The sequence below is a fragment of the Strigops habroptila genome, chromosome 9 (assembly GCF_004027225.2).
Source record: "Strigops habroptila isolate Jane chromosome 9, bStrHab1.2.pri, whole genome shotgun sequence".
Taxonomy (NCBI): Eukaryota; Metazoa; Chordata; class Aves; order Psittaciformes; family Psittacidae; genus Strigops; species Strigops habroptila.
In genome coordinates this window covers 639453-667122 of record NC_044285.2, presented here as the reverse complement: position 1 = coordinate 667122, position 27670 = coordinate 639453, and the positions used below count along the sequence as shown (strand labels likewise).

At 47.8% G+C, this 27670-nt stretch overlaps 1 protein-coding gene across 2 annotated transcripts; it reads right to left on the bottom strand.

Moving 5' to 3' along the window:
- Window positions 1–1541: 1541 nt before the first annotated feature.
- Window positions 1542–24326, bottom strand: GOLM2 (golgi membrane protein 2). Of its 2 annotated transcripts, XM_030497430.1 has the most exons (10): window positions 23669–24326; window positions 17404–17458; window positions 16153–16255; window positions 15059–15149; window positions 14014–14158; window positions 13313–13393; window positions 12878–12976; window positions 11370–11543; window positions 7028–7195; window positions 1542–3173 (listed from the first exon to the last, which is right to left on the bottom strand). In XM_030497430.1, exons 1-10 carry the CDS (start codon window positions 23993–23995, stop codon window positions 3100–3102), a joined length of 1317 nt encoding a protein of 438 aa, XP_030353290.1. In that variant the 5' UTR covers window positions 23996–24326; the 3' UTR covers window positions 1542–3099. The 2 variants fall into 2 exon arrangements, with proteins under 2 accessions (XP_030353290.1, XP_030353291.1); XM_030497431.1 differs by lacking the exon at window positions 7028–7195 and having other exon boundaries at window positions 2717–3173.
- Between the last annotated feature and the right edge of the window lie 3344 nt (window positions 24327–27670).

The following is a 27670-nucleotide window of genomic DNA, read 5'->3' as shown; positions in this document are numbered from 1 at the left end:
TGGATCAGACACGTATCTTCCAGCTCAAGCAGTGGCTGGCTGCTGTTCCTCACTGAAGCGAGTGTCCTGATGCTCCGGAGCCACAGTCCCGGCTGTTGGAGAGCTGCTGGAAGCGGGTGCAGTGGGAGAAGAGGAGGAGGAGGGCAGTGAGGAACCGCTGCAGGCTGGAGGAGCCACGGGAAGGAGAAGGTGGGACAGGGCTGGCTGGGGGGAGAAGGAGCAAGAGCCACGTGTGAGAAAGGGGAGAGGGAAAAGCCATGAGGAAGCCACCTACAACCACCCCGAGCAAGGAGCGTTGCTCAACACAATCTGGCCATTTCCCAAAAGAACACAGGGTTGGTTTTTTTTTTACCAAAGTGGAATTTGACAGAACAATTCCCCTTAGAAATAAAATTCTTTAAGCATTGGATCACTGAATAACGAAGGGTGAAATGCTTGGGACCTAAATTGGATTCCTTAAAAGGATACCCACCGAGATCAAACTGCTTCTATAGGGGCTGTGCTAATGCCAAACACTTCCCAAACCATGGGGGCCGCTGCTGCCGGAGGAGCTCAGTGCCTGTGGAAAGGGAACCAGTAGCACTCGCCCCCTGGTGAACCTTCCCTGCGCCCAGGGGTGCGTCACCAGCCACCCTCCTCCTCCTCCTGCTCTCCAAGGAGGCACCGATCACGCCAGAGGTGGAATCTTCTTCCAAGACAGATGCTTGTGTATCACCTTCGTGTCTCTGTATTCCCCCTTCCTTGGCTCATCATGAAATGAGCCATAAAACTGTATCAGTTTCTCAAATAAAGAACAGAGAAACCCAAGAAGCGTAGTGGTTGAGGCCAAGCACCCCTCTGGGGTGGGGTTGGGCTGTTTCACCATCTTCAAATACTATGAAAAACACCCATTTCTTGTCTTGCCCAACCAATTCTGACCTGCAGGTACCTTCCCAAGTCCAGCGGGTGCATCACAAGGCTGCTGCAGCAACCATTTCAGTGAGGGAGGGGCAGGGGGTCAGCACAGGAAGCTGGGATGAGGATCCTTTTCATTTTGACTATCATTGACCTAAAGAAACTTAAGTGGGGCTTTTCTAAATATAAAGTAAGAGACAGCTTGTGGCAAGAAGACAAGTTCTATGTAATAAACTGATTGTGCATGTAATAGTTATAGCAAAACTATAATGATAAAATTCACCTATTTCCCAGGATCAGTTATCCAACAGTTTTCTCGCTGTGCATCATGTCCAGCAGTACCCAGGCCACAGGGAAAGTCAGAATGAACAGAATCACCTTAAGGAATCCTTCCCATCATTTACCACCCCGCTCAAGATGATAAATGTACCAACACAGGCCCCAGGTGCCAAGGGAGCACTCTGCTTGTGAGACAGAAAAAAAGGGGGGGGTTTGTTTTCAAAAGCCCCCACTTGAGCAGATTCAAAGGAATAACATGAACTGGTTTAATGCTCTAGGAGACAAGCAGCTAAAAGCACCTTGACTTCCACAAAGCCCAAAATTAGTCCAACTGTAAAAAGTCAAAGAGAAACACCAGAAGCCTCGCATACCTTAAACAACTTAATTTATTAGAACCCATAACTGTTGCTTTCATTAGAAGAATTCAAGTTAACACCTAATTCAGGGTGAAATTACATTTTAAGACAAAGAAAAATAAAAATCATAGAGCTTAAATAGAGTATTTGCTGAAGGCTGCAATTCCTTAAGCCCTGGCACAAGTTCCTGCTCCTCGTGGGGTTTCAGGAGGGGAGCTCATGCTGAGCAGGTTCAGCATCTCGTTTTCGCACCATGCAAAGGGCTGTCCCCGTCTGCCTCCCAGAAGTGTGGAATGAAGAGCTCAAGCCTCAAACAAAACCCCCCTTGGATGCAGCGCCAGAGGCTGGAAGGTTCATTTCTTCTCTATTTAAAACTGATGGGTCAGAGATCCCTGCAGCCAACTAAAGAGTGGTACAACTGCTGTGGTTTCTGTCGGAGGTTCGCTGATGGGCACTGAGCAAACCTCAACTGTGGCTCCAAATCAGAACCTGAGTACAGAGAGAACGTCCACCCGCCCGGGTCCTGGGCCCCCTGCTCACAGTAGCCCTTTTGGAGAAGCAGCTTGGGTTCAGAACCTTACTTTCCACAACTGCAGATCAACAGAATCATTCCCATGAAATTCAGAAAGTGCTGAAACACAGAATACAAAAAGTATTAAACTTGCAAACCTTCTGCTACAGCAAATCAAAACGTGGAACGTGGCAGACAGAGACCTATCAAAGCATTAAACTGCAAATTAACTTGTGTGACAACAGGATGGATGCTGCTGGACAGTAAGAGCACACACAACGTCCCTCCAGAGCTGCACAGACCTGCCCTCCTCTCCCTCACACACTTGCTCTCTAACACATCCACACAGGTCTCCTACAAGCTCTGCTGCTTTATTTCTATCACCTTTTAAACCAAGCTATTAGTTACACAACTACTTCAGGCTGTTTCAAATCACTGGAATTCTAATAACTGCTGATTTCCAGCTCTAGCTACGAGATGTGGTCGCTGTGATCAGAAGTGAGGAGGTTCGTGCCGCTGGGGAGCGGCACTTCCCTCGGATCCATGGAGGAGGGAGCAGTTCTTTAAACATCCCGTTCTCATTCCCAACTGACAGCTCACCTGCGGAACACAACACAGCACGCATGGGGAAGGCGGGAGTGCTGTCCCGCAGACAGCTACTGTAGAAAAGGAGTCCTTTGGCTGTACAGTGTTTCCACAGTGGATTTGTTACATGAGATACAAACTGTACAAGTTCTCCAGTTTACAAAGTTGTCTAAATTGCAGAAACAAGTCAGCCTGTATTTATAATACCAGTTTGAAGTGTAAAGATTATTACAGAGAAGGAACAGTCTAAGTAATTGGCTCAATGTAACAACAAAAATGTAGTTTTAATACAATCTGCAATAGTACAACTATGCACATATGTACACAACTGCCTCCTGGTACTCGCTGACTTTGAGTATGTGACACTTTTTGTTACCAGCTCCCTTTAAGGTAAGGAACCTGAAGCAGGAATGGTTCAGTTCTGCAGCACGTCGGGTTCCTCGGGTGCAGCCTCATCCTGTCCCTGTCCACAGCTCACAGGACGCCGTCGCTGAAGCGGGACTTGCCGTAGTCAACCAGGTCGTTCTGTAGGTCCCGTTCTTCATCATCTGCAATTAAAACACCCGGCTCAAATCTGATGCGCTGCTACTGACAGACATTTAAGCAGCCAATGCATACATCCGCACCGAATGCGTGCCTGGGTTTGGGAATGAGCTCAGGGGGGAACACACTGAGAACACAGGGGCCTGGGGTGGCTGTCGGCCCCTGGGACAGCATCCTCAGCTCTGCTGCAACCCTGCTGCAGAGATGGAGCGACTCAGGAGGCGGCCAAGGGAGTTAAATTCACTGCTGCGATCTGAGAGTTCCTGTGAGGATTTCGAACCCCCCCCCCCTACAGCCCAGCTCCACACTCGGCTACCCTGCAAAGCTCCGTTAACACTTCTCAGCCCGTTCTGGAGCTCAGATGCTCTCAGGTGCCACAGAGGCTGGCACCTCACAGCAGTACAACCCCCCCCAGGCTATGGTGACACTGTTCCCACCTACTCCCCTGGCTGGGTGCCTTCCACACCGAGGTGGCCAGTGCATCTTTCAGTGCTGGATTTGCACTACTGCTGGAGCCAGCCCTGCTGCCCGTGTTTCACACACCACCACCTCCCATCCCAGACCCATGGGTGAAAGCTGAAAAGAGGCTTTTAAAAACAGGAACAGCAGCTCCCAGCCCCTTCCAGGCTGTTGTCAGTGAAATCCCTTTCTCCCTCCCAGTACTGCTGAAGAACCAGTGACATGTTCTGCTCCTCACAGCTGGAAGAAGCCTACACCGTGATACATGCTCGACCCATCAGGCAAGATGCCTCCTCTTGACCTGCAGAGTAGCTGTGTGCTCCGCCGGGAACACGGAGCCAGGGCAGCACATTGCCACCCCAGGCTGCCACATCCTTCAGGTCATCCTTACAATGGGTTTACAGCTCTGTCCCGGAAGGGAAGGGTGAGGATGCCCCATCCCTGGCAGTGTTCAAGGCCAGGTTGGACACAGGGGCTTGGAGCAACCTGCTCTAGTGGAAGGTGTCCCTGCCCATGGCAGGGGGTTGGAACTGGAGGAGCTTTAAGGGCTCTTCCAACCCAAACCAGGCTGGGATTCTGTAAGATGTTCCATCTTGTCTTTCAGATCCACAGTGTCTGTCTCTCGACCACTCTACTCTGTCCCACTTCTTGACTTATGCTCCTTGGATTTTGGTTTTTGAGCCTCATGAAAAACTGTAAGGTTAAAAAATTCCCAACTTGTGCATCCTCAGAACACCCATTTCCTGCAAAAAATCCACCAGGAAAATGCACATTTAGTGTTTTTTCAAGTGATGTTTTAAAATACATTCTAATAGTCTGCCCTCCACCTGCAGGAGCTCTGCTCTGCCCCGGGTGGGCTCCAGCCTCCTTCCCCCGGGAAGTGACCAAGCCCTAAAACTTCCCTTGTTTCAGCTCACAGCTCTTCCTGAGCTTCAGAGCCGGGCTGTGCCTTTCTGGTCAGCAAAGATGCTTGTTCACAGGAACGGCAAGCAAAGATTTCACTAGGTGTTAAGCTGGCTGAAGCCCTTCAACACTCGTACAACAACTATCCCCCAGCCCAAGAGCGAGGGAGCACCCGCTGGGCACCTCCTCCCAGCAGAGAGCCTGAAGCTTATCTCCACGATGTGCTGCTGTTCAGCGAGGACCCACTGGCACAGCACAGGGTATCGCTTGATGTACGGGCTCCTCCACTGCCCGGCCACCGCAAACCACACTGACTACAGCAGAGGCCAACAGCATTTAACCCCCCGCAGGCAGGGGCAGGGATGGACACTGGAATGCCAGGCTGGACACATCGCCCAGGTCTGTGTATTTGCCTCTCGTAACGTCAGCCCAAGGCACACGCATTTCTGGTGGCCACAAAAACCATGTTTAATGGAGTTGCTTTGTTTGCACACGCCACGTGCCTTGTTCCAGCCTGATGCAAAACCAGGAGATGTTTTCCTAATCATTTTTAGATGGGAATTATTCTTTTCCCCCTCTACACAAGTCCAACCCCTCCTGCACCCCCCACGATCCCACCCTCACACAGATCAGTGTGAAGACCAAAGGAGACACTTGTACCTCCGGTCAAGTCAACAAGTCATTAGGAAACAGCGTAACAGAGGGTTTGGAAAGTTAAGTTTGAGGCAGTAACATGCACTGCTCAGAGCACTCTTCATTAAAAGGCTTCCAGAAGTCACTCTATCTTCACCACCAGGTAGTAAACCATTACCTCTGCACAGATACAGGGCAGGGGGATCAGAAAACAGGTTTTCACCAAGTCCAAATTTAAGGCCAGCACAGCAGTGAGCTGACAGGTACCACATCTATGGGGAAACTGTTTTACAAGGGCACTTTCAGTTAGAGCTCTTTTTCAAACATCCCTTGCACAACAAGCTACATGAGCACAATCTCTGTGGTCTTTAACACTTTTCCACCACTAATGTCTGTATCCTCCCCACCCTTTTGTACATGGTGTGCAGGAACGCTGTTCGCATTGCTGGTAATAGCTGTAACACACATGGGATTAACTCTTGCTACCTAAAGCCCTTAGTTTCCCCATGAAGACCACCGCAGTGATGTCCTCATGCTGATAAGGACACCAGCGAGGAGCTCTGAGGCCTCCTTTTGCCTCTTCCCATGCTCCTGGTAAAGACAGGCCCAAGGGCTGAGTAAGGCGGGTGGTAGAAGCTGGGACAGCTTCAGGAACAGCTCCTGGCCTTGGTTAAAGTGCCAAGAGTCGTCTTGTGAAGTCCAGTGAAGGACGTGGTGAGGGGCCGGGCATCACCTCCTGCTCACCGAGGGGAACCGAGCTAAATAACCTGAAGCACCCAACCCACCAACTGCTTCAGAGCGCAGGGCAGAGCTTGGACACACGGACACACAGTGAGCACCCTTGCCAGTGACAAGACCATAAGCACTGCTTGAGGGTAACAACCAGAACGCACTGCTAGCACAGGTCTCATTTCTATCAGCAAGTGCACTCGTTGCCCTGGTTCTGATCCACACTTTCCTTTTGCTTGCTCATGAGTTTCAAACCACCAACCTGGCCAAAACCCCGCTTACACTGCATAGTTCAATACGTGCCCACAGACATCAGGTGCTTTGTACCAGCTTTCCCCATTAATTATGCTTGGACAGCAACTGAATACGTGTCTGAAACACTACCATAAAAAACTTGCATTATGAGGATCAAAATCAGGGTGCCCACAGAACGTCAATCGGGGTTGGGGGGGGGGTTCCCCTCTATTTTGTACTCAATGGAAATCCTATATATGCTTATGGAAACATTTTCCCCTCCAGACATGCAAACCTCTCACAGACTGTGACCAACAATAGGTGGAGGATGGCAGAGAGCATGGCGGGTCCACAGCACACAGCGATGGAGGTGATGCTCAGCAGCGCATGCAGAGGTGGTGACATGCACAGGCGGGTGTTAGGCTGCACCGGGTCACCCCCTTACAAGGTGGGTTAGGAAGGAAAGCAGGAGCCTGTTGAATCTGTGTACAAGGCACAAAGATCACACTGGGGATCCCCAGCTGAGACCTCGCTGTGTACGGCCTCAGGGTGGATACAACAAAAGTAGTCACAAAAACTACACTTCTGTGTTTGAAATGGCTTTAGGAGCATCCAAGGCTGCACCCCAGTGAGGTGGGAACCCCATGTGGGTAATTTGAGTGTCTTGATTCTCCAGCAGAAGCTGCACAACCAAAATAAGGTACTAGAATCCTCTCACTGCCCACAGCCCGAGTGTCGCTCTCAAGCACGAGCAGGACCAAATTTAAGGATTGCCTAAAGCTCATTCATTCCATATGGGAAGTTTGTGATCAGGTCAATGTAGCAAGGCTTTACACAAATTCAACAAGGAAACTCAGGGTGGATTTTGTTACAATGAGATGGAGATATGGCCCAAGCTCACCTTGGACGTCTTCTTCTCCACCATCACCATCCTCTTCCTCATTGTAAGCCAGCTCAGCCTGTTTGTCTGCCTCATACTCACCCACGTTACCATCATCCCCATTATAATCTGCCAGTTTAGAACCCTGCTGCGGATCAACAGGGGACTCATTCTCATCAAAGAATCGGCCTGTGAAGTAGGCAAAGGATTAAGTCAGAAGCAGAGAGAAAAGAAACAGGGAGACTCTAAACGAAAGCAGACGGCAGGTTAGGACAGGGCTGGGGTAGCTTCAGCTGGAGGAGGAAGGGGGACAGGGGAGAGGGCAGGGGGGAAGCAGGTCATGGAGTATCTCCAAGCAGAGTCCCTCAGCATTTGGCTCATTACAAGCTTCACTCTCAGAGGAAAGAGCTGGAGTAAGTGCCAAAACAAAACCTCCATCTTCCATTACCCAAATGCCAGCGCGAGTTCTCTGAACACGCTGAAGAGCAGACACAGGGGGATGTACCCAGGCTTTATTTCTGAGGACCGCCAGCATTGTCCTACACACAGCGGAGCAACAGACTGCAGACCCCGCATGCGGGTCCCTCTGCTGAGCACACACCACACTGTCAAGGGTGAAAACCCAGCAAAGCTCTGCCTTGTGCCTCTGAAGTGACTGTTTTTAACTACCTAATTGATTTGGCTTTACACTCTGGTTTCCTATTAGGCTTCAACAGTTTCCAAAATGTTCTGAATCCAGTATTTTTGTCTCTCAGCAAAGAATTAAGAATAGTTCCAGACACTGAAACAATGCACAAAAAGCCACAAGAATTAGCTGGAGGTCTGCAACGACGAGAGAGTCGCTCAAGCACACAATGAAAGATTAATGGTGTGATGTCAAGTTCAGAGCTGGTAGTTAATGGGGTACAAGGAGATCTGTTCAAGTCAACGCAGCTCACTCTGCATGCCCGTCGCTTCAGGAATGTCACACTGGGCCTGCAGAGGATCCGAGTCCAGGAGGATGATGTGGAAATGAAAAAAAATAGGATTAAAGTGTGATACAACCATTACAGGCTGGAAACGGACTGAGAACACACTCTACTGGGACAGATGTTAAGCAATTCACAGTGGAAGCAATTAGAGAGGGAATTAAAGCTGAAGAACATGAGTTTAGCACCAGGATTTAAGAGGAGTTGAGGCTGCAATGGACAGATGTAAAACTGAAATTATTTCTTAATGAAAACTCTCAGATGTGGCAGCACACAAAGCCCAGGACAGAACCAGTAACACGCTGCTGTCTGGATGGGGAAGAAATGCAGAGGAATCGCATCCAGTGCGGCTCAGGCGTACAGAAACAGGAGTTCCAGTTATTTTCAGAGAATAAGCAAGAAGAAACTATGATCTGCTTAGAAATGAGAAGTTTAGTGTCTTATTCTCTGTTCATCCCCAGCTGAGTAATCCTTGCTGCTGTTTTTATTTTTGGCCACTGCATCCTATGTAAAAAGCAGACAGAACTGTACAATTCACACATGTCAAATATAAAACAAGCCATGGAAGACACCAACTGAACTACAGTAAAGCCATGTGCCCAGCTCTGCACCTCACTATCAAAATTTAAAAGGAAAACACCTTTTGGGAAGAAATCCCCTGATTCTGAAGCCTTCAGTAACCAACAGCCAGGCAACTGCCTCCAGTGGAAGCGGCGTGCCAGAGCTGGGCTCCTCCACACGAGGGGCATGGATGTGTCACTGATGGACCTTTCCAAACAGCCACTGCTGACCAGCTGCGAAATAAATCTGCCAGATACCTGGATTAGCTATTTGCATGGGTGACAGAGAAAAGGCCTCTCCCTCAGTGCATCATTACATCAAAGTTACTCCAAATATGAAGGAGCAAAGAGAAAAGTGATGATACCTGACTCGCAGCCTACAATGGAGCCATCCCACTCACTGCTCCTGCCTGCAAAGCTGGGGCCCTTCACTCCCCCGTACCCAGGAAGGACAGCACATCCATTTGAAGACCCCAACCACCGAAACATGAAGCTCTTTCACTTCAGCTGTGGGCACGTGGCAAGCACAGGGTCTTCAAGCAGCTTCTTTGATAAACAAAACTGTCTTGTACATCTCAGGATACAGAGAGGCACAGCTTGCCAGGCTGCACGCCAGTTTTGAATGCACCTATCCCCGCTTCAACAGAAAGATCCATGAGGGATATTAAAATCCTTGAAGCCTTCCCAAAGCATCTGTTTCTGAAAGGCAACAGTAAATTGATGCCCGTTCCCCACCTCTTCAGCCCATGGCTTCTTAAAGCTTTATCCTCTCTCGTACTAAACCCTGTTTGTCGTTTTCTCTCCCCTGAATTCCTTTCAGCTTCCCATCATCTTTGATATTTAAAGCCAGAGGATGGCCTAGGTAAAACAGAGTTAGTTACTGCATCTCATTATCTTGACATCCTGTTATCACATCCCAGAGGAAAAACCTCACTTCAAACATTTGTTAGTGACTAACACCCACTGTTGCCCACGTCAGTTTGACCAAACTGCTCACTTGCATCACTCACTCTGGGCAGGAATTTCTCTGTTCTTAATTGCAGACTACTTTATGTTCACAAGATTTTATGTTGTGAAGCCACATCTCCTACATCAGTGGTCATCCTGCACTCAAAATACCAAACAGCAGCAAGCAGCGGATGCACCTCTGTGAACCTCACAGAAGCTTTGCAAATAAAACCATAAAGGATACCTACACCTGGAATAGTCTTTTGTGCACTCACCAAATAGCAGTTCATTCCTGACCAGGTCTCCATTCATCTGCCTACAACAAAGCCACATTCCTGCTTTTACTGCTCTCTTTCCTTTGAATACATACTTTCAGATCACATTCCTTGGTCACAATCTGTTCTGGAGAAACTCATGCTAACCACTTGTCATGTTTAAACTGGAGGGTTTGTTCTGGTGCCTTTCCAGGTCTCAGAGCTGCCAGGCCTCTGGAACTCCTCACATCCTCCTGCATTCCCTTTCTGAATATATGTCTTTCTGAGAGAGGTACCTTCACACCACAAAGTTGTGAATGGTTCAGAAGCCATTCCAGGTGGCCTCTTAAGCCTCTCAGGCACTATCAACTATCCACAGCTTTACTCTGAGAAAGGGAACTTCCCAAACTAAAACTTCTGACAAAAGTGAATTCACTATTTCATGTCCCTGAGAGTGAGTCTGGCTTTCAGAACCCTCTTCACTGGTCACTGAAACCAGTTCAGGATTCTATTTCAACAACATGTACCGCTGTCCATCCAGTCCCCAGCATTCACACAGGTCTCTGGCAGGAGGCTATAGAGTCCTTTTCTCTGCCCAATTCTCATGGCTCTGAGGATGCTGCTCTGATGTAACAACCTGTCATCTTGGAGTACAGAACGATTTTATAACAGAAACCAAAGCCTAAATGGAAACTACTTAGCTCTGAGCACAAAGAAGTGTAAAGTTGAATTTATAATAGTGATAGAAAGAAAAATCTTATCTGGATTTTAAAAAACCCCAACAAACAAAAGAACCCAAGAGATGTTTCAGCACTATGGATTTTTTCTTCCAAGTGCCCCTTCCCCACCCAAATGCTTAACAATCAGAATCAGTTCTTTTAAAATAACTAGGTTACAGTATACCCAGTCAGTATACTCTATACTATACTGTATACACATACTCAGAAGTGTTATATCTCCACTGATACCGTAAGAAACTTGTTTCAGTGTGATGTTCCTACAGGAAGATGCTGTAGGTGTAATACTCTCCCAGTGTTAGACAGACACACCTCACAGCATGCGTGGCTGTGCGAGTCCTTACCTGCTGCCTGCCCACTAAGCCTCAGCAGCCTCACCACCATCACACACAACACACACACGATTTGCTCCTGTCTGACGGCTTCTTCCTCGAGCAGATGTGCAAGAGAAGGGCTCTGGAAAACTTCCTCACGGAGAAGGACAAACCTCTGGCCAGTACAAATACACCACCCAAAGACCCTCTATGTAAGGGCTGCACTCCTATGATACTGTCCAAAACTTCATTTAAGTAATAGTGTGAATATAAGTAACTATCAGGCATGTGTCAAAGGTTTTGACTTAATCTATTTAAATGTGTAGTAACTTCCAAAAGCATTTTTAATTCCTGTAAGCAAATATTTTTCTTAACGCCTGAATATACGTATATATATACATGTATATATAGATGAAAGATGACTCATTTAGGTGTGTCTTTTACACACTAACATATTACATTTCAGGTTTACTCTCCAGAAGACCACCTGCTGTAATGGTTCCCACTTCCCAGACAGGCACAATTACAGGTGGAAACTGAAGTGATTTTACTCTATTGAAGTATATGATATTGGCAACTTACTTTGCTTCATCTTCTGCAAGTCGCTAACTCTGCTCTTTGGGATTTTGATATGGTCTGTCTCAATTTTGTGTTCCTTCTGGTTTTCCATGTTTTCTTCAAAATTCAAGTGCTGAAGAGAATTGGGAGGGATCTGCTTCACAACGTCTGCGTTTCCATCAGCATCACTGCGCACACCTACAGAACAAGGAAGCATGTTTGGTTTTACATGGTTCCAAAAGCAGGCTGTAAAGTTACTGCAAAAGAGAATTCATCACATTTAATACACAATCAATCCCAGTCGTCACCTTCTCAGGTGATTTTCTGTATGTACTGAAGTGCTTGATGAAGCCCAGAACAATAATACGTTTATGTATTTCTTTATCCTCCTGCTAATTCACCTTTTCAAGTCTAGCAAGCATCATTTCTTGTTTGAGAGCTACGATCTGAGAAGGTTGCAGAAGGTCACAGCAGGTATGCTACAAATAATAAGTATGGTAAGAATAACATGTAACCAAGGAATACAGAAAGCCCTGATCCCCCCTGAAATCCCCATCAACCTGCTGCTGCTGAACTCCAAGTTTCACCCAGCAAGCTTTTCACATGCTGTCTTTTATGTTTCCTCATTAATCAAAGTCAAAAAGCACTGCCCCAGAACAACAGGAAGGGAACTATTTAAAAGATTTGACATTTAGAAAGAATAAACTCTGAATGTGTACAGAAGCTGTGAGCTCACCAATTCTGGTGCTCTCATCTGCTTCTGCAGCCACCGCGAAAGGAAAGAAGTTAAGAAGTGCTTCTGTTGCCCCTTTTTTCAAAGGGCCCAAGGATGGGCATAATAAACTTCAAGCTGTTGGTTGTGTCACACGCATGTAACAAGCATGTTACATTGAACAGGTTTCAGTACGACAGTACTTGAACTTGCCAAAGGTGCAGACAGAACCTAACCTTCTCTTTGACATTAAAGCAAAGTGACTTGATCCATGAGCATTAAATTTCAGTGTATTTTCTATGGATTTTTTAATTCTCTCATGTCCTAAACCTCCCCCAAGCACCCTCAAGTGAGCTGCTCACAGGAACAGGAGGACACTGAGCAATTTAACCACTGTTTAATCTCTGAACAGAACAGGCTACCAACAGATCTACAATCAACTCCCGGTGATGTCTTGCAGCCCTGTGTAATGAGTACCCCCAAGGAGAGATACCAATTTCAATTACTCTCCTCTGCCCAGTGGAGAAATCTTGAAGCACCTCTCTTTGAAACGTGTAACTCTCACATTTAGGTTGGCCAAAAGGCTCAGAAATTACTGGGGGATGGACAAAAAGATCACAGAACCTCAGTGCCTCAGGAAGCCAGACTAAGGACACGCTCAGCCTTGTATCCTGCAGAGACTGGTCACTAGCTCCCTTTTTGCAAGCACATCAAACACCAAGAAGGGTCTGGCCACGCACATCTGACACTCAGGGCAGCAGACATTAACAGTGGGTTTCCTACAAAATGCTGACTTGTCACCTGCTAGTAAGAACTTTACCTGGTGCCAGATTTGGAGCATGGGGCTGCTCAGTTGGAAAATTTAACACAGGCTGATGAGCTTCAATTTTAGGAGCTGAAATAAGCGGCTTCTTTAAAGCTAAAACAAAACACAAGGACAAAAGCATTAACATGAAACAGACACTGTATACCAGGCCTTCCCCTAACAATCCTGCCAACTTTGTTGTTGTTTTCTTGGTTTTAAACCATAGATTAAAATATAAAATACAAGATTTCTGGGACAAAAATAATGAAGTTATGAAAAGCATTCATTTTTGAGAACTCAAACCTTTAAAGCACATGATTTTACACCCCACTTGAATATTATTACCATAGACAGATTTTAAAACTTTGCTTTCACTGTGAAACACATGGCATTCAAACAATATATACAACACCAAGAACCCAAACGTGAAAGTATTAGAATACTTCTAACCAGTGGGAGTGTCTTCAGCTTTAGCGGCGTCATTATCCTCTATTTCAGGCATTCCTGCATCTCCTCCTGGTTTCATTTTCTCTGTAAGACAAGAACAGGATATGCTGCCTTATTAACAGTGAATCTCCCTCTTGTGGAAGGCTCTAAGACCAGAAGAAAAGTCCTTTATCCACAGAACACATCCGATATTGATAACACAAGTACAACACTCCTTGTGCTCCACTGCAGACTGCTCTGGAGCAGCACTCCCAAAATCAGTGCAGTCTCCAGAAAACGATGGGAAACAGACGTACTGCTCTTGGGAGCCGAGTACAGAAAGCCTGCTGCAAGAAGCTGGCTGGAACAGACATTGAACTGATACCAGAAGGTGCTGATTCGGCAGCACAAGAAGTAGAAACAGAGGGAACCCCCGTCTGCCTTTCAGCGAGGACTCCAGGGAGGACACAACCGCAATAATTACTCATTAGCAGCCTCCTGTAGAGCTCCTGATAACCAGAGGTCCCCACTGTTCCTCCCAGCTAGAGACATTGCTCAGTGGTTTCAAGGCTCCTCACCCGCAGCCACCATCTCTCCAACAAGGTGCCCCTTCCTGGCTCACCCTGAGATAATTCACTGTTCTACTTCAGAGAAATGCAGGATTCTGTACGAGGACACCACAAACTGGCTCATTATCCATCAGAAATAACAAACCCAGGAGATACCTTTGCCGTTTGCAACGTGATCTGAAGGCTGCTCGTTCTTTACTGTGTTTTTATCTTCTGTCTCCGGAACAGTCTTAGGTATCGGCTGGTCATCATTATTGGGACTTACTTCAGTGTCTTTACTGGACTGAATTTTTTGTGTTTCCTGTTAGAACAAATTCGGAAGGAACCAGCATTAAACACATCCCTGAAAATAACAAACCAAATGCCCTCAAATTTATGATTACTTTGGGTAAGCAAAATGGCATTTGTGAATTACATGATCACCAAAGCGAACAGCAGCAGAATTCCTCCATCTACAGACCTGAGTCCTGGGAGTAGGAAATGAGAGGATGGACACAGGACACAAAATGTGAAATGCAGCGGGGCTGTGAGACATTTATATTGGTGGATGTGGCTCAAGTGTAACACAGACAGGTTAAGGTGTCACTGGCCTTAAGCCTCAGGTCAGAGACTTTGAAACAACTCTAGATTTTAAGACTGAAACCTACTTTAAGTTTGCCTTATTATTGCTTGTTTGTAAACAGAGACAAGTAAGGAAATTAGATTTAAAGAAAAGCAGGTTATGTCATCTGTTTGTAGGAAAGAGGCCCATGTTCTACCGGCAGCTTGCACCACATAATTACACCCCTGATACCATTCAAATGCCATTGTTATTTGCATCACATTAGCACCTCGAGACCTCAACAGAGATCAGGTTCCCCTTTGCAATAACCTGTACAAGGTTGTAAGAACACAGATCCTGCCCTGGAGAGCTGTAAAGTAATATCCATTTTACAGAGAAGAAACTGAAATCCTTCACAATGATGTCATGTAGGAAGGCTGTAGCAGAGCAAGGAATTAAGCCCCATCTCCAAGGCTCAGTTCACTGACTGAGCAGAACAGGCAGATGTTTGTACACTAATACCCATTTAGGCCTGCTCAGGAAGATATTTAACCAAAAGTTACGGAAGAAATGTCCAAAGCCTCCACATATCTGCAATGCTCAGTCAAACAAACAGGACTTCAGCCTCTTCTAACTCAACAAAACTTCGCTGTGTGTTACCTTCTGTTCCCGCACAACTTGGTCCATTAATTTCTTGATGATTTCTTCATGCTGCAGTCTCATTTCCTTGATCTGCTGCCCACACTGCAGACTTGATTAGAAACACATTGTTAGTTATATTTCATCTGTTGCATCTGCTCTCCCATAAATGAAATAGCGAGAAAAATATGAAGCGGCACAAAAAGCCAAACCTGAGCTATAACTAGAATAGTGTGTCCAAAAATCCTTGTCCTGGAATGTGTGTGGAGTGGAAATGGACTGAATACAGAAAGAAAGCAGAACTGGACAGAAACAGGGACAGAGCAGAAAAACAGTAAAATGAACAGAATGGCCTTGAACATATCTCCAAACCCTGGAAAGCGACGGGAAAGTCGAGCTCCACAGTTAACCTGTCAGCACACATTAACTCCTCTAGGAAAGCAGGATCTCCCCCATGGCTCTCAACACAGAAGATGCACAACTGCTACTATCAGTTACTGCCACCAACTCAAATAACAGGATATGGATGACACAGCTCAGGATCCCAACTTCTCCCATGAGCCACATCAACATCAACCCAATTCAACCAAACTCCTGTCTCCCACAAACCCACAAACACTCAACACCACACACAGAGTAAAGAATAAAGAATATAAATAAAGGCTGAGGTCGACTTCAAATTTCAATGTACACAATGCTTTCTACTTCAGTGAAAAGATAAAATTACACTTCTAGAAAGCCAGTGATTAAACCCCTGGCAGCTCGAGAGCTGTGTCATAGAGAATCACAGACTAGTCAACTGGACTCCTTGAAGCATTTGTTAACCAAGATCTCCAAGTTCGAAAAAATGCACTGCCTTAAAATTGTCCAAGGCTGAACAACTCCAGTAAGTGAGACTTTTCTTGGATCATGAGTCACTTTAGGAGGAGGAGCAGAACACCACAAAAAATAGAACTTTAAAATCAAACGACTAGCTAAGTCACAGTAACATCACCAAGTGAGCACACGCAAGTTCGAGGATTAGCAGAAATAGGATTAATTTGCACTTTTTATTAAGCACAGACTTTCACCACACATACAGAAACCTACAGTTACCACCATTCTTGAAGCCCTACCTGTCATACTCCAGCCTCCTTGCAAGGTAAGTGTTGTTCTTCTTGTACTCGTGCAGCTGATCCTCCTGGCGAATGAATTCCTGACGCAGTTCTGCCAGTTGTTCTAGAGCGAACAGCAAAAACCAACATGAAACAGAAACAGAAGAAGAAAAATGCCCCATGGCAGATACAACTGGCAGTATTGCCAAGTAAGTTAAAAATATGCTCAAGTTCTACGTTATTTCTTCTAGATATACTTTAAAGATTCTTTAAGTAACTTTGACAAAGATTCCAATTTACTCGTGTTTGCCAGATGTCAGTATGAATTATCGAACAGTTCTCATACCATGCCAAAACCCCTCAGTTTTTCTTTACCTTTTCATTCAGAAGACTTACACAATGCTAGTTCACCCATCTGTTGGAAATGTCCTTAATTTCCTAAAAGATTCTGCCATTCTGAGTGACATAGAAGTACTACTAGGTTGGTGAGGATGAAATACCCTTTTTCTGCAGTAAGTGTACAACAGAAAGTACCTTCACACCATCCATAAAACCAATACATATTTCCTGTCTTCACAGTTGTTCTAGAAGTTCCTCTCCCTGCTCCTCGGGCTACAAATAATTGTCATGCTTCCTGCTATTTTAAGTTGCACCTCCAGAGACAGAGGCAGAAGTGCCAAGCGTGTTGTCTGCAGGCGTGTTCAAAGTTTGGCATCAGCTGCTCGAGGTCACTCTGAAACCCCCACAGGAGCATCACAGGCACTGTAATCATGTCTGCATAAACAGCCCCAAAAGATGTCTTCTGGACCTTTTCTAACTCGAATGTTAAGTATCACAACGCTGCTGATCCAAACGACTAAACTGTGTATTTGGTCATGAAAATGATTCTAGTTTCTCGGAAGTGAGCAGTGCCAGAACACGTTCTTTCTGCAGACAGTCAAGCAAAGTCTGCAAGAGCCAACCCTGTGCTTATCCAGAGTAGGCAATAAGCACATACAGTGACATTTCACAGAATGGTTGGGATGGAAAGGACCTTAAAGCTCCTCCAGCTCCAACCCCTGCCACGGGCAGGGACACTTCCACTAGAGCAGGTTGCTCCAAGCCCTTGTGTCCAACCTGGCCTTGAACACTGCCAGGGATGGGGCATTTCGCTTTATACGATGCTCCAGGACCACTTGATCTCTCATTTAAGATGTTTTCTGCAGTACCCAGGCAGTGAAAACACACAACTTCCCAGCCTGCCAAACCACCATTTAGCCCTGAGTTCCTTACCCTTCAAACGATGGATGTCTGCCATTTGATAGGATATGTTGTTCTGCAGCTTAATCTGAAAAGAAGAAACAGCGGTGTAAGTACAGAGCATCAGCAGGTCAGAGGCTGAAGGCTCAGGCATGTTTGTTTGCTTTGTAAAGACACTGTACATAAGGGATTATCAGAATGATGTGTGTGGAGTTCCTGTAAACACAAGTGATGTGTATTTAGTTACCAGTAACTGATATCACCAACCTGAACACTGTCTTTAGGCCTTGCTAACAAGGACTTCAATTTATTTCCAGAACATATTTCTATGAGAACCAGCCCATTCTGTCAGCACTAAAGCAAGCACACTGCATCCTGACACTGCAGGAGGCCACGGAGCATCCCCAGTGTCAAAGGCAAGGGTATAAAAATAAACGCAGCATCAGCAGCACAACCACTCTTCACCTAATGGCTATTTAAAGTAAATCACTGATGCGATGCTACCAAATATTCACCACACGCTTTATTTTTAAGAGGGAATCTGACACCACAGCCTTCCACACCAGCTTTTCATTGGGTATTTTTAGTAAGGAAATAAATAGCAGTTACAATAAATGAGAAATGCATGCGCATTAAGTAAAGATGCTTTGTCTTGTTGTTACACAAAGACATATGTAAAGACAAAACATGGCAGAAACAAAGAGAAAGATGCACATGTAGAACATACTGAGAAAGGGGGAAAAACCCCACGACTCATTAGGCAACAGTGATGCTGTAATTCTCTCTCTTGCAGCTTCCTGATCGATTTAAACAGTAACTCTAGAAAGGGAGCTGAAACAGGGCTGTGACTCTCAGGTTGCAAGGTCAGAACTACCTCTTGAATAGCAAACTGAGGCACAAGCAGCCCTGCTCTGGCATGGGGCACACTCGGGCTACTGCAGCTCCCGCTGGGATTCTGAAGCTCAGCGGCCGAGTCAGTTACCTACGTTTCCTGTCGAACCAAACAAGAGACATGTGTCCTTACTTCAAGGCTTCCTCCACCCACCTCTACCTTCCCTTTCAGCAAATTATTCATGTCTTTAAAAATACTTCACGCATGTTTTTGTGTTTAAGAGACACACAGACTCTGGACCCTGGGATTCAATGTATCCCACATGGCTGAGGCAGCACTTCCAAGTTCAGGAGCTCCGGCCATACCGGAACTGCTGAAGCCGTGATGTTCCGCAGAACACAGCGTACGGGGAGGCACAGGGCCAGGGAAGAGCTCCAGCCCCATCCCAGAGGCTCCTCACGGAACAGAGCGCTCCGGCCAGCGCTTGCTCCGTGCCAGGCTGCAGTGTCCTGGCTCAGCACCGCACACATGGGCAGTGCTGGCAGCAACCCTGCCCCAGGCTGAGAACCAAGCCAAGAGGCACCAGCACCATGCTCCCACCTTCGCGGGGGAGGCCCAGCCACTTCACAGGCTTTTCCCAAAACTAGGAAGAATGGCAGATGATGCAATCTCCGGGAAACCCGAGATCCCTGACCACGTTGCTCTGAAACACGTACAAAATGGGAACAGCCCAGGGACACTTGAGCAGCAGCCTCGGCCCGTTCAAGCCACACATTGGAGAAACAGTTACACACGTGCTCTGCCCACCAAGAGGTTCACGGCACTCCAGTTACAGGATGCACAAAGAACAATACCCAGGTCAATGAAAGCCTGTGTTGGACTTCACACAGAAGCACAGGCAGAAGTGACCACCGAGCCCTTCTATTCCAACAGGCACTCAGCTCTCCACCAAGCCAACAACAGGACAGGGTGACAGGTACAAACCATGATTGTTGAGCACTAACCAAAAGCACCTTTCCTATTTTGCAAAGCCTCTGGCAATAATGACCAAATCCTTCCTCTCCTCCACCCTAAAGCAGATCTTTCCCAGAGCCCAATAAATCTACCAACAAAGGAGGGAAGCGGCGGGTTCTGTTTTCAAACCTTCATCTGTCAGAATTCATCCTACATGAAGCCTTCCTCCTGGCTTGCTTCTCCTCATCCCATAAAACACTGGACTCGCCACGGGCTGGGGGAGGGCTGCCTGTCTGCTACAGGGTTTGATTTGGAGATAGCATCAGTTTTATCACACAATCTTTCATCTTGGTGATGTTGAGTTTCAGAGAAAAGTGACAGGATTTATATCCAAAACAGCTCAGCTGACAGCAAATGTCCCTCATCTGAAGGATAGGAAGGGAAGAAGCTTTTCTATGATTCATGGGATCTGTTCCACCTACACATGCAAAAAAACACACTCCACAAACCATGGCACAAGTCCAGTTCTTTCTGAGCCGTGTCCTCCTTTAGTCCTATTTGTATGGTCTGTTTCTCAGTGGCTTCTCAGATCCTTTCCAAAGCACTTGGGATGCACAAAAGAAATTCTCTGGAACCCAATGAGCTCCGCACAGGGAAAAAACATCGGAAATCCTGTGCACACCAGAGCTCTGTACGCGCAAGACAACCCTCCCAGTGCTGCCTGGAGTGTAACATCGTGTCCTGCAATGAAAGGTGAGGTGAGAAAAGGAAGTTAGGAGCAGGCTGGAGCTTATTTCTATGGGTGGTGGGACAGAACACAGGTGGTGCTGCTTTCTGATAATGGTAAACACCCACCCTACCTCCCTGGGAGGCATTTCCTTACCCAACAAGAGCACCCTCTGAGCTGCCCGTCCAAGCAGCACGAGTGTCCATGCTCCGGGGTGCAGCCTCACAAGCCAACACATCGCCAAGGCACGTGCAGGAACAGCACAGGAGAGCTGCTCAAAAGCCTCTTCGCACAAGATCTTCTAATGTTGCCAACTGCCTTTTTCAGAATAGACAGTGCTACCACCACGCTATTAGTACAGCATCAGGGATGACACTGATCATCAGGAACACGTGGTAAGCATGGCAGATCACTCAGTATCACTGCTGTAAAGCTACAGCTTTGCAATCTGAGGAGCTATCAAGGAGTTTTGGCAACAAAGAACATAGCCAGCTGCTCCCAAGGATGTTTTACCACACAGTTCCATCCTGTGAAGCACCATCTCGGGGCACCAGCCATAGCTCTGGGATGAGAAAGGCGCAATGGCAACCACAGAGCTCTGAACCCCCACCCAGCGGGTGGCTGCCATCTGGCAGCTCTCCACCACACATTCCTGCCCTTCGATCATCTTATTGAGCTTATTGCAAAGGGACGTGTAAAGCTATGAGAGGGGAAAAAAAGCCTCCTCACAGTGTGCTGCAAAGCAGCATGAAATACTCAGGAAACTAATGGTACCCATGCACACATCACCTCTCAGACAGCGGGGCAGCCACTGCCTGTCTGCCTCCAGGAGAACTCCTCTGGTTCTTCCAGGGTCCAAGAGACCACCGTGAGCTCATCACACTGTGACAGGAGAAGAGAACCCCAAGAACTCAGGCTTTTTCCTTTCCAGTTGAAACCCCACATGACACTAGGTCACACTCCTACATTTGCTCCCAAGAGCAAACACCCTGGTGCAGTGACTGGCGTGCTGCACACGTGGCAGGAGGGAGGAGACACACACAGGGTCTGGGCTCGACTACAGATACCACTGAGTGAGGAGGAAGCTGCCTGCAGAAGCCCGAGCTGCCTCAACGCTGGGAAATGAGCACTTGATTTACATGACCACAAGGCAAGGAAACCCTTATGGAGACAAAGGGGCACGAAGCAGAACCGACGCTCTGAGAACCACCAGAGAAGCATCTCTCTCAGGAGTTTTCTACGAAACAAGCCAAGATCTGCTGTGATCACTTGATACCTGGGAGTTACCAGTGATGGTGTTTTGTTCCGGCTCTTGCATTTCACAATTGGGCTGTTGGTAAAACCCAGTTTGTTCCAAGAACATCCTTGCCAAATTCTATTTTGAGAGAAAAACAATTATCCTTCAAGCCTTTTTTGGTCAGACGCTTTATACCTTCTACTCACTACTTCTTTCTGTGACAGATCTTTATTCTCTAAAGCAGAGCTTTATTCTCTAGAGTCACTTAAAGGTTTTTTTTTTTACGAAGGAAAAAAACCCAACCAGGATTGTTGCCACCAAGAATATTGCAGTAGTTCACATGGGAGGAAAGGAGAAAGGGACAGGGGCTGGTTATTGATAAACCATGCTGCTGCTCTTGCCTGTCAAGGCCCACTGAACACTTTGAACACAAGAAGAGGGGATATTCAAAAGCTACTGGCTCCTTTGGCCTCAAGTGGCAGCTTCTAGAACAAAGAATGAGGATACAGGGCATATACTGCAGTATGCACACAACAGCAATAAAATTCAGTTGTGCATTTTACCAGTCCTATTTCTCTTGCTCCCCTCCTGACTCAGAGTGTCCAAAGACGGGCCAGGTTTCTGGAGAACAACGACGTGGTCAGCAGGCAGGCTCAACAGCACCCTGGTTTGTGTCATGCATCAGAGCAGGCTCTGGCTTCCAGCAGCCCTTGCCAGGCACCCTCACTTCACACCCGCATTTCCTTGCCTGGTGTCCTACTGTAAAACATCACGGACTTACAGAAATATACAAAATGTCCTGTATTAAAAGCCAGCCTTGCCGGCAGCCCAGTGGCTGCCGGCTTACTCCAATGCCACCGAGGAGCTGGATGCCTGGCAGCCGATAATGCACAAACCAAGTTCATTGCCCTATGAATGCAGGCTCAGTAACAGCAACACAAAACCAACCTCATCCACAGAAAGAACAAGCACACCACCAGCACCCACCTACACTGCTCCCCTCGAAGAGCCCTGAAGAGCCTTTGCCACTTCTCCAACAGCCTGCAGCTTGGAGCCAATTTCAATGCATTTATCAACCATCACCAGCCTTCCTCCATTGAGCCATGAACTCCCCTTATTTTAGTACCCTCAACAGCCCAAGAAAGGGAGTTCCAGCTCAGGGCGCTGACCACTGCCTGTGTTGTTTTCAAGCTACTCCCACCTTTGGATGCTTGCTTTTAATGAAGAGGGCAAAGAGCAACTAAACCTGTTTGTCTTCTTTTGCATGCAGAAGTTCAGTTCAAAAAAGCCAACAGTGAAAAAAAAAAAAAAACCCAAAACCAAAAGCCCCAAACATTTAGAAAACTACTAGTTTTCTGCCTTCTACAAGGGGCAGCACCTTTGTTAAAACTTAATGGCTTTAGAATCACAGAATCATTTAGGTTGGAAAAGACCTTTAAGATCATCCAGTTCAACCAGTTCAACCTCAGTTCAGCTCTTACTCATCAGACTTTGATATGTATAGAATACCTATTTATTAATTAAATCTCGATTTCAGAGTACCACAGCATTATTTATGCCGGCGGTAGTGGCATTAGTTTCCAATGGAGAGCACAAGTGCCACGTTTGCTGATCACACAAATGGGTTCATTTTAATGGTTCAGCAAGAAAGAAAACGTAACTTTAACACAAAGTTCATCAGTTTGAACATGGCTAACTCTGTAATGAGACATGCATGTATTCAGCTTCTTTTGGGACAATTAAATGCATTTTCTTACACTGCTCATCAAATGTGTGATATGAAAGGGCCCGAAAAACAAATTCAGGGAGTACCAAGGCTGAGCGTGACATTTCCATAAATCCCATGGAGATAAACAGCGTTCACTTAGCACAACTGGGAACTGCATACAAATAGAGCACCCGCTGCCGAGCACGACTGAGTACCAGAGCTCGCCCGTGTAACTCCTCTGTACCAGCTGCCTGTGATCATCACGAAAGCGGAACAAGGAAAGTTGATGCACGAACTCCTCCTCCCTTCCACAACAAAAGAAGTCCCCAGGCCACCCCCACACAACAGGACAGGCTGGATTTCACATTGGCTTTTCTCTTCCCAGCTAAGGAAAATGACACGTTGTCTCAGCAGCAGGAGGCTTTTATGCCCCAAGCACAGGCAGGGACCAGGCTGTGCTGTGCCAGGCGAGCTCAGGGCGCTGCACCTGAGCGTTAAGACTTGTGTCATTCTCCTTGAGGCCAAACTAACTGTAGTTTTAAGGCTGTGAACAGCTTTTTGATCACAAAAGACCAGCAGACGAGGAAAGCTGAAGAAAAATGAATACATTTAAAAACAGCAGTCTGGAAACCAGCGAGCTCTCGGGTCTCCCCTGTCTGCAAACACACTGCCTGTGCTGGGCATTTTCAGCTCTTTTCTGGGATGCTTTCAGAAACCCGAGTGTACTGCGAATGTCCCAACAGCGACCGAGCCCGACACACCTCCGGGGGCTCGGTTCACCCTCCCGGGGCTGCGGGGAGCCCGGCCACCGGGCAGAGCCTCCTGTCTCCCCCTCTTTACCTTGCTGTCCTCGCACTTCTTCACCTGGCCGTCCCTGGCCTGCAGCTGGCTGCTCAGGTGGCTGTAGTCGGCCTCCTTCTGCTCCAGCTGCTTCTTGTGGGAGTCCACCTTGCCCATGAGGTCCGAGTTCCTCTTCTCCAGGCGGCCCCGGGCCACCTCGGTGCGCTTGGCCTGGCTCTGCAGCTCGGCCAGCTCCTCCTGCAGCAGCGCCTGGCGGGACGAGGCGTTCCAGCAGTTGAAGGCGAGGATGGCGATCACCACCACCAGCGCCACGAACACAAGCGAGGGCAGCCGGCCGCCCCTCCGGTTCGCCCCGAAGCCCACCATGGGGGAGGCCGCCGGGCGGGGGCTTCACCCGCTCCCCGCCTCCGCCCGCGCCTCAGTGGGGAGCAGCAGGGTCAGCCTGGGGGCGCGGGGAAGGCTGCTCAGGGAGCCCAACGCCGGGCAGAGGCGCTGCCCCGGGGGGCCGGGCGCATCCCCGGCGGCGGGGGAGAGCAGACGCGGGCGGAGCGGCGGCGCGGGGCGGGCGCACACGGCGAGGGGCGGGCTCTGCCCGCGGTACCGGAGCCGGGACAGGCCGCAGCGCTGCGCTGGGGCCGCCACCGCGGCGCCCCGCCCACCGCGCCGGCCGGCACCGGGCTCTTCCGCCTGACGCACCGCCCCTTCCGCACCGCTTCTCGCGAGAGCGCGGCCTCCTGCCGTCGCGGGGGCGCCATCTTGTGCGGGAGGGACGGGGCGGGCGGCGCCGCGGCGGGTGGGCTTGTTCCGGGACACGGGACCCCGGCACCCGCACCCGTACCCGCACGTCCATCCCCTGTGGCCCCGGGACCCGGGACTGCGGGCTGGGCCGGAACGGTGGGCCCTTGGGGGGAGAAGCGGTGTTGGCCGCTCAGCGCTTCTCCTGGCGGTGTTTCCTGAGGAAACAGCGCGTCCTGAGGCGAGGCGGATGGTGGCAGTGTCGGGGGTGCGCGTTTGCACCGCCTCAGACACGCACCCCCCTCCTGTTCTGTGGTGGTGGTCAAGCAGCAGTCCCACCGCACTCCTGTGGCCAAGCACCTCGGGCAGCAGGGCGGTTTGCAGCGGTTTGAACCTGCAGTACAATAGCAGGCCCTCCGCATTGCAGAGCGGTGGTGAGGGGATGTGGAGAAACAGAAGGGCATCGGGTTTCCTCCTGAAAGGAGTAAAAAGAACAACATTTAAGGAATAAAGTATGAAACACGTTCCTGAGATACAGTGTACAGCATGCAGAATCTGTCAGCTGTGGTACTGGTGTCACAGTGTATATATATCCCCTTTTGCACCTCATTACATACCATATTCGCATGCCAATATTTGCATATTGGCACTTTTAATTGCTTCTATACTGGTAGGCAATTAATTTGCCAATCTGCTTGCTGCAGATGGCGGTGTAGATTCATGTTCTAAATCTAGTGTGGCAAATCATACCTCATTGTGCGGCTGATCGTTACAGGGGCTTCGGTCCGCTCGGTTGGGCTGGTTCTTTCTGGATACACTTCCTCTGTGCAAACCTGAAAGCTGTGGGAAAGGAAATCTTTGTCTGAAAATGTAAATACAATATAAGCATAATAAGAGTTTGAGCTCAGAACAATGGGGTTTTTAGGTGCGCTGGTTTCTCACCAACCTGTGAAAGTCTGCTCAGAAATCTCTCTTCATATGGAACCATGGCACAGTTTGTGTTGGGAGGGACCTTAAAGCTCATCCAGCTCCAACCCCTGCCACGGGCAGGGACACCTTCCACTAGAGCAGGTTGCTCCAAGCCCCTGTGTCCAACCTGGCCTTGAACACTGCCAGGGATGGGGCAGCCACAGCTTCTCTGGGCACCCTGTGCCAGCGCCTCAGCACCCTCACAGGGAAGAGCTTCTGCCTCAGAGCTCATCTCAATCTCCCCTCTGGCAGGTTAAAGCCATTCCCCTTGGCCTGTCCCTACAGGCCTTGTCCCTCTCCAGTGTCCCTTCTGGGACTTCATTTAGTGTTTCTTGGCTGAAGTGTTGCTCTGACTCACTCCAGAGTTTTTTCCTCTTTTTAACTAGTGGAAATACAACTGTAGAGTTAAAAATGTTATATATAATTAGATACAGAATAGAGGATACACTGCATAAGAGAGCAGGCTGATTTAATAATCTATTCAGCATTACAGAAAATTAGAGATTTTAAAAGCATATAATTAAATAGCCTAAGATACTGTTCCCTCCCAACTGCAGCAGAACAAAGCTCTTCTCTTTGCATGTATTACAAGCTTGTATTTTTTGCAAACATTCTGAATACAGAACTTAAATTAGCCCCGGTTTTAGCATATACTTTAAAAAGTGATTAACATGCTCCATCTGTTGGTAAGCTGAGCAACTGTCCAAATGAGCAGCAGAGCCTGCTAGCGTTCCCGTGCAGAGCTGTGAGGCTGCAGCTGAAGGAGCGAGCCGTTAGTACCCAAAAGAGAGAAGCAGGGTGGTGCAGGGGGTTCAGTGGCATTGTTTCAGCTAGCGGATGAGGGAGATGCTCAAAGTACAGTGGTCTTGCAAAGTGTCTGCCACCTCCTTAGAGCTGTATCAAGCGTTTTGGTTACTTGTTTGCCAGAATAGTAGTTGGTAAAGACAGTTAATTTCACTTGTAGCGCATTTTACGAGTCCTCATGGGATCATTTTGGAGGATGCTGTTGAGGCCGTTGTAGGGACCATCCAGCCACGGCTGGATTTGTGTCAGCTTGAGAGAGATTTATCACAGAACTGGGGTACTTTGGAACCCTTTGTGTACCGATTCTAGGTTGAGCATCTACTCATACTTTGATTACCATTGTCTGATTCGTTTGTCTTTGGGTTTAAAAGCAACAGCTGTTACGGTTTGTTCCCATAAAACTTTGTTAAGTCAGAGCACAGGTGAAGTGCATATTGTAATAAAACTCAGCAGCAGTCGAGCTCAAAATGAACACTAAATGTATATTGAAATGAGTGTACCTGGCACTGGGCACTGACACAGCACTCTGCAAAAAGCGAGACATTTCCTCCTCTTACAGCAAAACACCAAAGCATAAAGCTGAAGAAATAGTGACAGAGAGAGACATGGTGGGCATGCTGCTGTTACATCAGTGTGCTGCTCTCGTCAGCTGATGCTGCATTAGAGTAATCCCATACCTTCCCGGCAACTCTTCCTTCATCTGGGATTTCATCAAAACTCATTACAACAACTCATTACAAGAAGATAGATTGAACAGTGTTTTGAGGTTTATTAAGAATATTTGTCTTGGAAGAAACTTCATGTCTGTAAGGGCAAAGTGATCTGTCTTGTCAAAATCAGAAGAGGCTCCATTCTTCTAGCGCTTCCAGAGAGCTTGGGTGCTGCTTCCCGTGTGTTGTTCCAGAGGGATCGCAGAGGAGCAGGCTGTGGCTTAGGGAGGGAGCATAAAAAGAAGTGAAAAAAGCTGCAGAAGGTCACACCATCACATCATGCACATGTGTGTACCTGGACATACATGTGCATGTTACAAGTACATGTTATAATAAAGCAGTGCATGTGAGCTCATCACATTCCGTGCCTCTGCCTTTTCCTTCCTTGCTTTTAGGCATTTTGCTGTATTTGCTCAAGGGTATGGACATTCCCGTCATGCATCAAAAGCTTCTTTTATCCTTGGAATAATGACAAGAAGGGGAACTACCGAGCACGAGGTCAGGCAGGCAGCCCATCGGTTCAGGCTTCTCTTTTGAGCACACCCTTGGGCAGACCTGCTCAGCAGGGTACCAGTTCTTAGGGATGGAGGGCAACACGCAGTAGGGATGTGCAAGCCCAATCAAATAAGGGAGAAAAAAAGAAGTGGGAGGGAAAGCTGGAAAGAAAACAAAACTGGGGGAGTGGAAGAAAGAGTGAATGGATCATGGTACCTGGGTCAGGGTAAGGAATCTTGGCAGAGATGCACAAGGAGGCACAGACCTACTTTCTTGGTTCTGAGTTTGATTCAGAAGCATCTCAGCCCCATCTTCCCCATCTCTGAAA